The sequence below is a fragment of the Microtus oregoni genome, unplaced genomic scaffold (genome assembly GCF_018167655.1).
Source record: "Microtus oregoni isolate MIOR12 unplaced genomic scaffold, Mior012 000047F_ref0000412, whole genome shotgun sequence".
Taxonomy (NCBI): Eukaryota; Metazoa; Chordata; class Mammalia; order Rodentia; family Cricetidae; genus Microtus; species Microtus oregoni.
In genome coordinates, this window is record NW_024543221.1 from 4,168,361 (window position 1) to 4,185,006 (window position 16,646).

General features: G+C 38.0%; 1 protein-coding gene across 16 annotated transcripts in view; it reads left to right on the forward strand.

Annotated features, from left to right (window-relative positions):
* Positions 1–16,646, forward strand: part of Cdc42bpa (CDC42 binding protein kinase alpha) — a 229,419-nt gene that overhangs the window by 197,979 nt on the left and 14,794 nt on the right. For 15 of the 16 annotated variants that reach the window (XM_041635351.1, XM_041635358.1, XM_041635352.1 and 12 more), the window contains 11 exons: positions 302–407; positions 1,489–1,625; positions 2,182–2,321; positions 3,665–3,746; positions 5,428–5,644; positions 6,368–6,430; positions 8,215–8,808; positions 10,426–10,523; positions 13,883–13,967; positions 14,882–15,005; positions 16,145–16,262. In XM_041635351.1, coding sequence (XP_041491285.1) covers positions 302–407; positions 1,489–1,625; positions 2,182–2,321; positions 3,665–3,746; positions 5,428–5,644; positions 6,368–6,430; positions 8,215–8,808; positions 10,426–10,523; positions 13,883–13,967; positions 14,882–15,005; positions 16,145–16,262 — 1,764 coding nt within the window. The remainder of the gene's footprint in view (positions 1–301; positions 408–1,488; positions 1,626–2,181; positions 2,322–3,664; positions 3,747–5,427; positions 5,645–6,367; positions 6,431–8,214; positions 8,809–10,425; positions 10,524–13,882; positions 13,968–14,881; positions 15,006–16,144; positions 16,263–16,646) is intronic. The other variant, XM_041635367.1, reaches the window with a different exon arrangement.

The window sequence follows — 16,646 nt, forward strand, 5'->3', positions numbered from 1 at the left end:
TCAGACAATGACTTAAAGATGAAAAAGAATCTCATTTCTGTCAGTCAACTAAGGAAAGAAGGAGGAAAGACTCAAGTACAAAAATGGCCAACAGATTAGAATAAAAGAGCCAATATTTGTAAAATAAGAGTCACTGACAAAAGCTATCAGAAATGCTAGAAGTTATTTTCAAGAAAGACTCTGAAAGTACAAGATGTGCAGCGTGCTTGAGGTTTGTCTGGTACGTGAGAAGTGCCTGCAGTTCCATGTGGACGTGCAATGAGAGCTGGAAGGATTAACTCTTCCATCAATTATTTTGCAGCGCAAGACTCATCAATTTTTCGTGAAGTCTTTCACTGCCCCTACGAAGTGCCATCAGTGCACCTCCTTGATGGTTGGTTTGATAAGACAGGGCTGTGCCTGTGAAGGTAAGAACAACAGGAAAGAAAAGGTGACTTCTTGGCTTTATAACAGTACTGTTGCCAACTGGCTGTCCAGGCTCTAAGCAGACAAATGAGTTTGAATGCCATCACAGCTGCTGTCACCTCTGTGACTCTGAACAAGTAGTGTAGAACAGAGATGCTAGAAAATGCTCGGTAGAGTTAGCTCTTATCCTCTCTGGTAGTGAAAACGTGGAGAATACAACTCCATGCATTTCTTTACACCTTCATAGTCATTGAAACACTTGTTTCCAAACAGTCAGTAAAAGTTGCCAGATACAGGGCCTGGAGAAATGGCTTAGGGAATAAGGTGCTTACCACCCAAGCATAAGGGCTAGAGTTTGGGTCTCCAGCACACATGCCAGGTTGCCCAACTGTAATCCCAGACTCAGGAGGTAGAAAGGAGATCTTGAGGGTGCTGGCATGCTGGACCAGCTGAAGGGTTGTTGAGCTCCAGATTCAGTGAGAAACCTGGCCTCAGAAAATGAGGTGGGGGTGACAGATGGAGGTAGATACCTGACATCAGCCTTGGGCTTCACATCCTCATATACATGTGAACATGTACTCATACACAGGCAAACACATAAGCATGCGTGAATAACACACACAAATTAATCAATTCAACGTTGCTGATAGACACATCAAGTAGCTGAGTGTTCATTAGTAACTCTGCAAGAGAATTTCAGGGCTGATGATGAGTTGCATTGAATAAAGAGCTAAAAAAACTGTTCAGAGACCACTTTGGTAGGAATTACAAGTTTAAATCAGCCATGTTATTTACAAGGTTTGGATTTTTTTGTTTGTTGTTCTATCTTACTCATTTGCTTCTCAATTTTATTACTAATATTAAAGAGAATAATAATATAAATAATAAAAAGCATTTACTACTTCTCAATGAATTTCTGACTGACAGGCAACTGAATCTATTTCCCTAGTGATAAAAAAGTTGTTTAAAATAAAATAGAAAATCGGCATTCATCTAACTAGCACCATGGATGCAATTAGTGCCCAGTGAATTTTGTTGTTGTTGTTGTTGTTAATCTAAATTGTGTCTTTTTCCCTCCAAAAGTGTGTGGGTTCTCGTGTCATATAACGTGTGTGAACAAAGCTCCAACCGCTTGTCCGGTTCCTCCTGAGCAGACTAAAGGTCCACTTGGTATAGACCCACAGAAGGGAGTAGGAACAGCATATGAGGGCCATGTCAGGGTGAGTACCTCTGCTTAGTTACTCAGTAAGCACAACTTGACAGAAAATTCAGTGAATCAAACTCATTTAAATAATATTTTATCTAGAGTCATAATTACTTGGAAATAAATTCTAAAGTATCACAGAGTTTTCTGTACTCTCTGTATTTTGAGATTTACGAATGTCAAAATCACCATAATGGAGCCTTGGACCTCTGGTATTGCCTGAGAGGTAGACTGTGGTTGAGGTGTTAGGAAATATTAAGACATAAGCTTACCATCCTAGGTACAGTTCCAGTGGGAAGTGAATGCCATTTTCCTCTTACAACCAAATTTACTATTTATGCTATCTCTCTAAAAAAAAAAAAGCTGAGTAAATTTTATTTTAGAGTTGTCAGTCTGAAATGGTCAGGCCCTGGATGGTCTGACGAGTGTGTTCTCACTGTCCCCTTTAGTGGCACTGTGTCCCACTTGCTGCCTTACCAGCTAGAAAGCAGACCTAGAGCAGGACAGGGGCTCGTGCTGTCATTTTTATTTGAGTTGTCTTTGTTTGTTTGTCTGACTAAAACAAAACCAAGATCCCTAAGCCAGCTGGAGTGAAGAAAGGGTGGCAGAGAGCATTGGCTGTAGTCTGTGACTTCAAACTATTTCTCTACGATATTGCGGAAGGAAAAGCATCTCAGCCCAGCTCTGTCATTAGTCAAGTGATTGACATGAGGTAAGCCCCGAGGGATGAAGATGTGTGTCATTGCAGCATAGGAAGTAGTTTATGGTCTTTCTTTTATGTTACTATGCTTCGTATTAAATAGCCTCATTTGGGGTCAATTTTTGGATTTAGTCCTGTAGCTCCTGTGAAAAAGTAGGGAGGTAGGGGTGGTTCTAGGGCAAGTCGGTCTAGGTGTTGAGTGTGTGGTGCTAAAAGCCAAAGTTTGACTCTAAAAGACCAATTTAAAGATTATGACATAAGAATCCTAAATACATGCTCACCTGTCATCATCTAGAAGTGCAAAGTTATTCTGTGAAAATAAAGGACATAACATCTCACACCAGCCCCAGAATCTGTATGTCTAGCTCCCTTGTCCAGACTCTTCTTGAGTACCCTCCTCCTCCTTTTCTAGGAGCTCCAGGCACTGTGCTGGGAGATTTTATTTTCTCCTACAGCTTCAGCCATTACTCCTGATTGATGTATCCTACGCATGCCTCTAATTCAGACACACCCATTGCTCAAAATGCACATCTCCAGCTATGCCTATTGGTGCCTGAAACACAGTGAAATATGGAAGGATTGGTACAGGGAATATCAGCAGGAGAGATTTGGCAGACCGGCTAGTGGACTGAATGTAAAGATGGGGGGAGGGGGGTGCTAGGCAGAAGAGAGCTCCTTAGCCCACATTAAGGTTAAGGATAACACGAACAACAGCAAAACCATCTGTTAAAACAAGGATAAGACAGTCGGGCGGTAGTGGTGCACGCCTTTAATCCCAGCACTCGGGAGGCAGAGGCAGGCGGATCTCTGTGAGTTTAAGATCAGCCTGATCTACAAGAGCTAGTTCCAGGACAGGCCTCAAAGCTACAGAGAAACCTTGTCTTGAAAAACATAAATGAATGAATGAATGAATGAATGAATGAACGAACAAACCTAAATAAATAAATAAAAGCCAAGATGACAACAGGTCAAGGATAAATCATTGTTTTAGGTGCTGAAGTCACAGTGTCAGATGAACTTGATTGAGGTCATTTGAGATTTATTATGACAGGTATGAGAGTCCATTGGGGACTCTGGAGACTAAAAACCCCTTCTGCCAGTGTGCCTTGTGTGTCTGCATGAGTCAGCAGTTATGTCTAGTGTAAAGTGCCAGGTTGCTCCTGATGGATTATTACCTTGAGTACTGTCAGTCACTAGTGGGGAAGTCTTGTGTTTTGTTTCGTTTTAAATTGAGCTTGGGTGTTTATACAGTTATGCTTTGAGGATTGCTTCATGTATGTTATTTGGGCATGTAAGCAAAACCATACACAGGCAACATGTAATAACCCTAACTAAATGTTTAACTTCTATTTCAGAGATGAAGAATTTTCTGTGAGTTCAGTCTTGGCTTCTGATGTTATTCACGCAAGTCGAAAAGATATTCCCTGTATATTTAGAGTAAGTCTGTGTATGACTTGAGCACTTAATTACTTAGAGTTTTTGCATATATATTGTGTATGATGTGCATATATGTTTGTGTGCACATGCTTGTAAAGGCCAGAAACTGATGTCAGATATCTTCCTTGATTGCTTTCCTCTTTACATACTGAGACAGTCTCACTGAACCTGCAGCTCACAGCTATAGCTAGTTAGCTAGCTTGCTTGCCCCAGCAATCCCTGTCTCTACCTCTGGAGTGCTGGAATAACAGACAAACCTACCTGACTTAAACCTGGCTTCTGGGGATCCAAACTCTGACCCTCCAGGTTTGTGCAGCAAGTGCTTTATCCACAGAGCCAGCACCTAGTTACTTGTTTTTAATGAGTATGTTTTACTACTACGTATAAACCATAGAGTTACTGGACAAGACCCAGACCGAGTACTCCACTATTTACATGAATACAAGATTATGCTAAGACTTGTAGAATGTATAAATATGCTTTTAAAATATGCTTCATGTTCTTCATTTGTGAATCCCAGTTCAATCTTCAAAATATTACCACATGAGGTTTCTCAACTTAAAAACAAAAGCGTTTGTCTCTGTAAAACTCTTATTTTTAAAATTGTGTTTCAGTTGTCTATTCCTTTATAACAAATACTCCAAAACTTTAGTAGGAGCATTTTCCACTGTCTACAATATTGGCTGATGTTCCTCTTGTGATTGCAACCAGGTTATTTGGGACAGGAACATCCAAAATAATGTTTTCTTCACATCTGTGACTTTGATTCTGGCTATCAGCTGGCCAATGTCAATTCTCCTCTTTATGTTCATTGTCTCTCTATATATGTATATGTCTTGATCTGTTTATCTCTCATTATTGCATACAGATAATTGCCGGTAGCTGTCTTGATGAAGTAAACAGCACACTTTTGTAAAGCTGTTCTATTCTATCTGTCCTTCCTATTTGTCTATGAATCTTATATGTAAGAAAGTTCAAAGATTTAAATGTAGTCTCTCACTTTCAAGGCCACCAACTGTTTATTCTCCCCTGGCTCCCAAGGGAGTCTGTTAAGGCTCCCTTACCTGTAGCTAATTTGCAGTAGGATTTTATTGTTACATAATTGAAAAGTGCTCTGACTTACAAACTTTTATTTACTTCCTGTTTCAAGTGATCTAACCTTCTCCGATGATAACATGAAGGATTGCTAGGAAGTACAAGAAACTTTCAGAACAGAATGATATATGTTTATGAGCATAGAAGCATGCTTAACTTCATGCCCTTGATAAGTTACTTACTTTCTCTTTACCATGGAGTCTCAAATATAAAATTAGTATATAATCATAGCTCCTGTCTCACGAAGCTATTAAGAGGGCTAAGTGAGGTAATGCTGGCAAAGTGTTTTTCTCCATGATACTTGATAATTTTAAGTGTCACTTGCTAAATCAGTGTGTACAATGCATTTTTATGACATTTTGTAACACAGAGCATGAAGTGATAGTAACATTTTGATTTGTATCATCTCCTACTGCTGGAATTAAACATTCCAGTGAGATACTCGAATTCAGCATAGCTAAAGTTTGCTAAAGGGATAATTTAATAAATGCTCATTTTACTGTGAGTGCTAAACAAATGAGCAGAACCCTGCGGCTAGCATAGAAGATGTCTGTTTTCTAATATTGTGAATATTAAATTGTTTTAGGTCACAGCTTCCCAGCTCTCAGCACCTAGTAACAAATGTTCCATCCTGCTGCTTGCCGACAGTGAGAATGAGAAGAGTAAGTGGGTGGGAGTCCTGAGTGAACTACACAAGATTTTGAAGAAAAACAAATTCAGAGACCGCTCTGTGTATGTTCCCAAAGAGGCCTATGACAGCACCCTACCCCTCATTAAAACAACGCAGGCAGCTGCAATCATAGGTATGCACTTATAGCAGTCATCATAGTCCCATAACTGTTTATTAATCTATATATTGAGTTGGCCCCACTGTTTACAAGGTGTCTGGCATGTGTCAAATGTGTGTGGGTGAATGAGACCTGTGTCAGATCTGTGTTTTAGCCCTCCTAGGAGTAGACGTGCATTGTCTTCTTAAAGAGCACTAGTGCTAAAAGCCAACCTGGTAACTTTTTTCTACTTTTGTGAATTGAAACAAGTTAATTCAGAGTGTGGGTTTCACGTGAAATATGTGTTCTTGAGGAGATTTGAAGTCATAGACTATAGAGCATGTCACCAGCAAACAGCAACTTCTGTTTACTTTTTTGTTTACCTTTTTGTACATTTGTTATATGCGTGTTCCACTTCTGTTGCTGTCCAGTAAATATGAGAAGTTTAGTGAGCAGGATTAAGCTGCCTTTCACAGTGTTTCTAGAATGGTCAATGTCTATGATACTCAAACTGGGTTTTTAGTTTTCTCATTATTGAATAAGTATTTCCTTCCTTTGATACTAAAGCAGACTTTTAGCTGATTGTTCTGTTTTAAAAGACATGACATATTTATACTGCACTCTGAAGGGAAAGATAAATTGTATTTTGATTTTGTTATTTAACTTTATTCTAACACCAAATTTTTTCATTATCTGGTATATTCTGTTATCCTGACATTTTTATCTGATTAAAAAGTTTTATGCTTGTGTTTTAAATAGATCATGAAAGGATAGCTTTGGGAAATGAAGAAGGATTATTTGTTGTGCATGTCACCAAAGATGGTAAGAGAAAACCCAGTTATTCTGAAATAATTTTAAATTATATATTAGAAAACTCTTGAACCTAAATTCTAAGAGCAGGATTGTGTTACTAAAATTTTCCAGATATAATTTTATATGTTTTGAATTTCAACGGGTTTTTTTTTTCTTTTTCTTTTTGGTTTTTTAAGACAGAATTTCAATGTATAACTCTTGCTATCCTAGAACTTCAGTATGTAGACCAGGCTGGCTGAACTCACAGATCTGCCTGCTTTATTCTAGGAATAAAGGCATGTGCCACTACACCCAACTTTAACTCAAAAGGTTTTCAATTCTATTATCCCTAAAGCTCTGTGTATTGCCCCTCTCCTGTTTTACTGAACAGTTCCACTCATGTGTAAAGATTGCACATAAAAGACAAAGTCACTTTTCTCATTCTTAATAGTGCTTTAAGGAGAAATGTCTAAAGTTCCCCATGGTTCAGTGCAACAGGTTTTTAGCCCCCTAGAGGGAAATAAAGTGCTGAGTGAAATAAAGCAAAACCGATTGAATTTGCTTTTCATAAACATAGCATTATAAGTTATGTCTTTATATTAGGTTAGATCCTGAGCAAACAGGTCAGTCACTAAGCTTGATGAGTTTGTTGCCCATAGGAATACCTTGAGAAGTGTTAGGAAGATGCTCCAGTTGGTAAGTGCTTGCCATATAGCACTGTATCCCAGAACTCACATAAAAAGCCAGACATGGTAGTGTATGTTTATGATCACAACACTGGGAATGTAAAGGAAGATGGACTGATAGTAACTGGCTTGCCAGCCTAGCCTAGGGAAGGAAAAGACAGATGGACTGGTAATCACTGGCTAGCCAGCCTAGCCTGCTTAGCAAATCCCAGGTCCCAGTAAGAGACCTTGATTTAGCAAACAAAGGTGGGCGTGGCAAGATGACTGGCAGATAAAGGTGCCATACATGCCTGGTGATCTGTGTTTGATCCCTGGAACCCACATAAAGGTGGAAGAAGAAAACTGACTCCACAAAGTTGCCCTCTGAACACCACACCCATGCTGTGGCATGCACCCACACACATACACAATTTTAAATTTTTTAATTAAAAAAAAAAACGAAAACTGAAGGCAGAAAGCTCCTGAGAAAGAACACCTGAGGCTGATGTCTGATGTACATGCTTGTGCATGCATACATGGCCACACGTACACACAAACACCTAAAGAGATGGAACTAGAGAGATGGTTCAGCGACCCTGTCTGCTCCTGCAGAGGACCCAGTGGTTCAGTTCCCAGCTCTTACGTGATAGCCTACACCATCTGTAACTTATATTCTAGGGTATCCAATGCCTTTTTCTGGCTTCCATGGACACAGGCATGCAAGTGATGCACAGACATATATGTAGGCAAATACCCACATACATAAAATAAAATTTTAAAAAGAAATACCTAAAGAGGAACATGAGTTGCAGTCACTTGGATCTTAAAAATAGGAACCCCATGGTGAAGTTGCTAGAATTTAGTACCAATAAACAAACTTTGTGAAGTATAGGCATGCTTTACACAGGACTTCTTTGCCTTGACTTGGAAGATCCCAGTGCTGAAATCAATACCAACTATCAGCTATTGGTAGGTTAAATGATCTGATAATGGGTTCAGTTATCCTCCTTTTTTCTTCTGTGATTTCTGCTCTTAGATACTTTTGTGTGTATGTATCTTTAATATGGATTGGGTTATATACTTTGGTGTTTAATTTAGATATAATTAATAAACTCGTTTTGCATTTAATGTTGTTGTTTCTTCTTGTAGAGATTATTAGAGTTGGTGACAATAAGAAAATTCATCAGATTGAACTCATTCCAAGTGATCAGCTTGTTGCAGTGATCTCAGGCCGAAATCGCCATGTCCGACTTTTTCCTATGTCAGCTTTGGATGGACGAGAGACAGATTTTTATAAGCTGGCAGAAACTAAAGGGTGTCAAACCATAACTGCTGGGAAAGTGCGCCATGGAGCCCTGTCCTGCCTGTGTGTGGCTATGAAAAGACAGGTCCTCTGCTATGAGCTGTTCCAGAGCAAGACCCGACACAGGAAATTTAAGGAAATTCAAGTCCCAAGTAATGTCCAGTGGATGGCCATCTTCAATGAGCAACTCTGTGTAGGGTTCCAGTCAGGATTTCTCAGATACCCCCTGAATGGAGAAGGAAGTCCATGCAATATGCTCCATTCAAATGACCACACACTATCATTCATTGCACATCAACCAATGGATGCTATCTGTGCAGTTGAGATATCCAACAAAGAGTATTTGCTGTGTTTTAACAGCATTGGGATATACACGGACTGCCAGGGCCGAAGATCTAGACAACAAGAATTGATGTGGCCAGCAAATCCTTCCTCTTGTTGTAAGATTCTCTTTCTTGTCTATCTTTGTCCCTTTTTGCCTTTTCACTTACTTTAAATATAATCATTTTTGCTAACAACTTGTTTTTTTAATCATTTTTAAGGTCTCCCCCAAGTACTAATTATGTTGCTAAAGTAAAATAACCATATATTGTAAAACCTAGACAAACAGTGAAAATTAAATGCTTGTAAGTAAGATTAATATTTCTATGGAAAACTTACTGAGATACATTTTTTAACTATATGTTGTTGTGTTTAAAAATAATCCCAATCGTTTTTTTCATTGTCACCCTAAATATAGTATCCTTAAGAAGCAGTAGCTCATAAGACTTATGCTGGGGAAGTTACTAAGTCATTGTTTAACATGTTCTTGGAAGATATAAAGTGACCTTTATAAGAAGTATTACTTCATTTTATATTTTATAGGTATATATATATATATATTGATTTAAATTTACTTATTTCACTCTTTTCTTAAATATTAAAATATTAATATTTCATTCAATACTTTATCAGTGAATAATAATCACTGTTGAGTACATATTTTACTATATGAGATGAAGTCATGAGTGAAATCGATGGAATGCTGTCTGCCTCACAAAGTAGGGAAGATTCCTGGGAGTAAGTGGTTAGATAGGATGCTGTTACAAGTGTTCGGGGAGAGAATGTCTGATCCAGATTGCTTTGTTTGGAATGGAAGCCTCTTAAGCCTGCTTAAATGTGAAGAGGAAAAAGCCATTAGAGAATCGGTAGGAAAAGGTGGACTGTTTGGGAAATACAGACAGTAGAATAAGATGTCCCAAAACGACCCAAAGAGCGTGGAATTCTGCAGTCCAGTAAAACAATTACTGGGGCAGGAGCCAAGAACCTCTCCCTTGCAGCAGGAAGGATGGAGGGCAGGGCAGTCCAGGTGAGTTAGGTGAAAGAGTGTGTCTCAGGATAGTTGCGTTCTTATGACAGAAAAATGATCAAAAGTCTCTAACCTACCCAGATTTAACTATTTATAGTGTTTTATTTCTTCTTAAATGAATGTTGTTTTCAGTGACATATGGGTAAATGAATGCTGTTTCATAACTGAGCCAGCTACTCCTGATTGTTCTAATGTGAAGTCAGGCTAATACGTTTCTAGTCATAACTGTAGTTTGAGTCAATCGCTTACTTTTTGCTTATGTTGCCATTCCTTCCACAAGTGTGGACTGTTCCTGTCACACCGCTGCCAGTCACAGTGCCTGTAGCAGAACACATGTCATGCCTGTTTTACTTTACCGCTCTAGACCAGAACACTTAGGTGAAATTTTCTGTACTTTGTGTGTTTCACTGTCAACAGTTTAACTTTAAAAGTCCAATACTTTAAAATGCCATGAAATTTCTCATAAGACAAGGTGTGTTCATTGATTCCTTCTGTATTGGGCTTATAATCTGAGCTTTGGCATATCAGTTCTCATTCATGCTTTATGTCCTGCTTACTTCAAAACATTTATAACATCATTCTTATGTATAATAACTGTTGGGTTTTGAAACGATTCCACTCTACAGTTGCTTAGGATAGACCTTTCAAAGTGTTTGGGTCTTAATAATTCTCAATAATCAGCAGGTTGTACCTTCCTTCCTCCCCCCAGGTTACAATGCACCTTATCTCTCCGTTTATAGTGAAAATGCAGTTGATGTCTTTGATGTAAACTCCATGGAATGGATACAAACTCTTCCTCTCAAAAAGGTAATGGAACACTTAAATGTGGGCCAAGTTGGTTAATTTTTTTATTGCAGATATTCATTGTGCATAGTACTGTGTTACATAAGGACATTTTCAAGAGTGTGCATATTGTACATTAAGCATACTATCTCTGAGCCCCACTACTCTCTCTTTTATTCCCCCTCCCTCTCTTGTGGGGGTCTCTACAACCACCAAGGAGTATCAATCTTTGTAAGACAAGAAGTCAGTTCAACACACTCAGTAGCCAGTGTTGGTTCAAACTTTGAGAATCTGACATTGGGCAGTTTATTTTAGGAATATTTAAATACAGCACAATTTAGAAAAAAAGTTTCTTGTTGATAAATAACTAGTCCCATGTGTACAATAAAGCTTAAGGTATGACTATGTTGAAATTTTTTGTAAAGTACATGTGATGTCTTCCATAAAGATGGGCACTATAGACTAACCACATGTGACAAATTAAGAGTCTGAGGTGTAGATGCAGTCTTGGTCATACATATCACAAAGGTTACCAGGCTATTAACCACATCCACTCCCAGCCTTCTGGGTGGAAAACAGGTTATATACATCTCTCCCTGTGAAGAGACAGCCCTGTTTGCTTAATACTCCTGTTTCCTTAGTACTTATCTGTGAGCACAAGGACCTCTGTGTCTTCTGCACTCTCCTTCCCCTTGGTTTTCCTAGATAATTGCACTTCTACTTTTGCATCATATATACATAAATGATTTTATGTATCAATATAAAATCTAAGAACTGTATAGGAGAGAAAACCTACATATTTGCCTTTCTGAGAATGGGTTAATTCTAAGCTGGTTAGTTTATGATAGGTAGGCCAATACCATAATGTATTTATTGAATTTAATTTCTCCCTATAAAATCTGATTTTTCTTGTGATGAGCAACTAGAGCACATACTGCAACCTAAAATGTCAGTGTATTGCCTTCTGCTTTGGGTTAAAGGACTCAGGGAGTATACTTTGCATGTATCGATAGTCAGGGATCGATTCCTTCATTTTATGGCTGGAAATGTAAAATTAAAACTTTGTAGGTATCTTAATGTTTTAAAAATAGTGGTTTCACCAGGCGGTGGTGTGTGTGTTTAAGAATAGTGGTTTCACCAGGCAGTGGTGGCACACGCCTTTAATCCAAGCATACTCAGGAGGCAGAGGCAGGCGGATCTCTGTGAGTTTGAGGCCAGCCTGGCCTACAAGAGCTAGTTCCAGGACAGGCTCCAAAACCACAGAGAAACCCTGTCTCAAAAAAAAAAAAAAAAGAAAAGAAAAAAAAGAAAAGGAAAAAAAAGAATAGTGGTTTCCCATATGCCTAATAAAACACATTTTATATTAATATTTCTATTTCCTTAACAAGGAAAATTTTTATAAGTATGAAATTTCTATTTTACAGAAATGAAAAGTAATCACGTTATATTGATATATTTGGTGTGTATAGAGTAGGTGCCATTAGTTGAAGGTCAGGTTAGAGGAACAGGGGAAATAAGGCAGCCAAGATCATTAAACATATGCCTCAGGTTTTTTTTTTTTCAAGACAGGATTTCACTGTGTAGCACTAGCTGCTTTGGAACTCACTCTATAGACCAGGCTGGCCTCAAGCACATAAAGATCTGCCTGCCTCTGCCTCCTGAGTGCTGGGATTAAAGACGTGCCACCACAGGCAAAAAATATGCCCCAATTTTAAGACATATTAATAATGTAAACCCTCAGAAAAAATGCTACATTATGTAAAGCAATAAATACATCATCCTCAAATTTGTAAATTTGGATTGGCAATAGTTTTGTATTTCATTTTTTTATAACATTTGCAATATGCAAGCATGTGTCCTGTAAACTGAATAACACTGTGAGCTCTGCTTGTTTCCTAAGCACAATATCCCAGAGTCACTGCTTCCACATGCCCCATCTGTGGCCCACACCTTACCAGGGTTGTGTGTATTCTCATCCTGTTGCTTGCCGTAAAATAGAGGAACTGGAAATTTTAAGAATTCCTAAGTAAAGTAATATTCAGTTTTGTTTGATTTTGCAATTTATTAAACTGTTGAAATTACTGCTTTTTTCTTTGCTGTCTTTGCTCATTTATTGTGTTTTTAAGATTCATACATATTACTATATGTACTACATAAAGTTCATTGGTTTTTCACTACTATAAAATAGTCTTTTGGGTGAATACTTTAGTGTTTATTATCTGGTTGACAGCATTTGAATTACTGCTGACTCTTTGCTGTTGTCAGCATTCCTGCATATGTCTCAGTATAGGCCCCATCACCTCGCAGTGGGGTTGCTAAGGCGCAGGGGCTGCAGCTGTTGAACCATATGCTATAGTGTCATCTATTTTCCAAAATATTAGCACAAATGACAGTCACATCAGCATCATCTATGGTTCTCTCTGACCCATATTATCCCTAGCACATCATTCTGTAAATCGTGGTAAACTAGTGTGTCACTAAAGTACTGTTTTGCCTGTCCCAGTTAACTGTGATGACGCCCTTCATACTTTCCCTTATAGGCAATACCTGGTTATGTTTGCTCATCCTTTTGTTGAATTTTCCATATTTTTTTCCTCATGATTTATTGGACTTCTTTATGTGGGTCCTGAGTTACTAACACACAGGATAATCTCCTCATTTGTCACATCTGCTCATATTCATGGTGTATTTCCCTGAACAAAATTACTAATTTTACTGAAGTAAGATGTTATTCCTGTTGTTTAGGTTTTTCTTTTTTCTCTTCTTAAGAAACTTTCCTGCTTCAAGACCATAAAGATACAATCTTTATTTTCTTCCAAAAATAATCCTTCTAACTCTCACATGTTGCTGTGTGCAGTATTTTGTGCATAGTAAACTTTCTATTATTGTACATATGCCTGTAATCCACTTAGAACTAAGTTTTAATATATGGTGTCAAGTAGGGATCTGGCCATATTGGTTTATATGGCTGGTTCCTCCATCGCTGTTTATCAGTGATAATTTCCCTGTCTACTCTTTCATCTGCAGATATGTGGGCATTCAGTGTTTAGTGATAAGAATTCATGAAGTAAATGTGTTCATTTTTTAGTTTAGTTTTTTGGTCTCTGATGATTTTTAAATGGTCAATTTTAAGGTTTATATATTCTACTTGATTTATTTGTCCAGGATAGAATTCCTTTAAACTATTACTATGATGCATTAGTTTGTTCAAATTATATATTACCTTCCTGGTAAGAATTATTAACTTGACATGTTTTAAAGAACTATATTTTGATTTAACATAAGTGAAATGTCTTAATGGTGTATTCTTAATAGACTAAAACTTTTATGATTTAATTTTTAAAGGTTTTATTGAAATACTAATTTTATTTTTATTATTTTAGGTTCGACCTTTAAACACTGAAGGATCATTAAATCTTTTAGGGTTGGAGACTGTTAGATTAATATATTTCAAAAATAAGATGGCAGGTAAGGGATATATTAATAAGATCAATTCAGTGGAAATAATTACATCGGTCCAAGGTATTTGGATATGCAATGAATGCCTCAGGCATATCTCACTCTGGAGTGTGCGATGCCTGCTGTCAAACTCTGGCAGACAGTAAAGACAAGCTGTGAACAAGCAATCCTGGTGAAGCCTGTATGGCTGTGTAAGCAAAGCGTTTGACACACATTCTTTTCCTGTGGCGCACCTGATAAATAGAGAAGATAATGGCTGGGTATGTAGTATTTAGAACCTAGTCCGTAGGTTCTAAATTATAGACACTTGTCCAGAATTCCTTCTGGGGGATCTTCAGGAATCTCCATCTATTGCACAGTGCTTCTGAAGTACTGAAGATAATGTGGGAAGAGGCAAAAAAGATCATAGGAATGAATCCCCAGAATAAGGACCTAGAACAGGAAGCCTAGAAAGTGAAGATGGAGAAAATAATTTATGGAAAGTGAGTTGGGGCATTGTTTTTAAGAATGAAATGAATGGGGCTGAAGAGATGGCTCGGCAGTTCAGAGGGCGTGTACTGCTCTTCCAGTGGACTGGAGCCACTGAATCCACTCTCTGCAGGAGAAGGAAAACAATGTGAAGATACTGGAGGAGAAGTGGCTGGTCAAAGCCATAGCACCAAGACAGCTTTAGTTTTCTTCTAGCAAACATGTAGCATCCTTGTATTTATAATTAAAAATAAGAATGTGTTTTTGTAAGCTATGCCTAATTTAGCATATATCTTTTAGTATATTCCACTGAAAATTACTGCTTTCTTTCTTATTTTTAATGCATAACTCTTGTCACAATTGTACATATTATTCAGTTGATTGCAATGTCAGAAATTAATAAGATATAAAGAATTTTAGCAATTTAAACAATATCACTATTTTGTTTCTCACAGAAGGGGATGAACTTGTAGTTCCTGAAACATCAGATAATAGTCGAAAACAAATGGTTAGAAATATCAACAACAAGCGGCGTTACTCCTTCAGAGTGCCGGAGGAAGAAAGGATGCAGCAGAGGAGGTATGTAGTTCACTTGTGCCCAGCATCCATCCATGCTGACAGCATCTGTCCATGTTGCCATCCCCCAGAGGACAAGCTAGAAACAATTGAGAAGAACGATTTGGTATCTGAAATTTTGTCACTCAGCTGTGATCTAAAATTGTAGAGCCAAGCACGAGTAACGCTCAGGAGTCTCTCCAACTGCAGGGGTTCTGTGCTCATGAGTGGCATCCCTCAGGGCCATTTTAATTAATACTGTCAAAGTTATGAGAATACAGTGGGTAAAGTACCAATTTCACTCATTTCTGTTTTTATATAGAAGAGTTATCATTTCTGCCATGTGTAACTTGTACTATAAATCATCTGTGCATATAGTAAATTTATATATGCTTAAGAAGTACAGAAACCAGGCATGGTGACTCATGACTGTAATCTTAGCATTCAAGAGGCTAAGGCAGGAGAGTCATCTTGAGCTTGAGGCCAGCGTGCTCTGAGCTAAAGGCTAAGACCCTTTCTTTAAAAAAAAAAAAAAAAGGAAAAAAAACCTAAACAAACAAAAAGAAACTGAGATTAAAACTCTATTCTCGCCCGGCGGTGGTGGCGCACGCCTTTAATCCCAGCACTTGGGAGGCAGAGGCAGGCGGATCTCTGGGAGTTCGAGGCCAGCCTGGTCTACAAGAGCTAGTTCCAGGACAGGAACCAAAAGCTACGGAGAAACCCTGTCTCGAAAAATCAAAAAAAAAAAAAAAAAAAAAACTCTATTCTCCATGAGCAAACAGATGTAGCTATATTTAAAACCATTTCTAAAATGTTATCTATTATAAAAGATGCACATATAATATTCCATGTATCTGCAAAGTAGAACAGGAATCTTTGATGCATGCTAAAGGAGCCCTTTCCAGCAAGGGTGGTACAGAACCTAATACATGTGTGTGTCTCTGGCTTTGATCCCCAGCACTGAACAGTTTAAACAAACAAACCCTAAATCTTAAGGTCTTCTTATTTAAATTTTTTTTAAAAAGCAACCTAAGGAATTGAACTATTAATATATTCTGTTATTCTAATCATATCTTTATTTTTATAAAACAAAGTATGCTTAATTTTTTAAGTTATAATGATTAAATGTGGAAAAACTTCTAAACAGGTGTTCTACCTTACAGGGAGATGCTACGAGATCCAGAAATGAGAAATAAATTAATTTCTAACCCAACTAATTTTAACCACATAGCACACATGGGTCCTGGAGATGGAATACAGATCCTAAAAGACCTGCCCATGGTAAGAGGCATGAGGAGTGGTGTGAACATGAATGGAGTGAGGAGTCAGTGCAGGTGCGTGGGTGATACGTGAACATAGGCTCACATACATGCACAGCTTCTCAGGATGCGTTGTACAGTGAGGACATGTTCTTAGTGTGTGCCACAGTATGTTTAAGACACATGGTGGCTTACATCATAGAGAAACTTACAATTCAGAAATCTATCAAAACCCAAAACAAAAGTTCTTAATTGGTTTTCTACCCTAGGGAAGTTCCCCATTTTGCTAATACAAGTTTGCTGTTGTTAGTGGGAGAAACAGCCATATTTGAAAAGGTTCTGTCACAAGTCCCAGATGCAGTTACCAAAGCGTAAGATTTTACTCAGTTCAATACAGATACTTGGT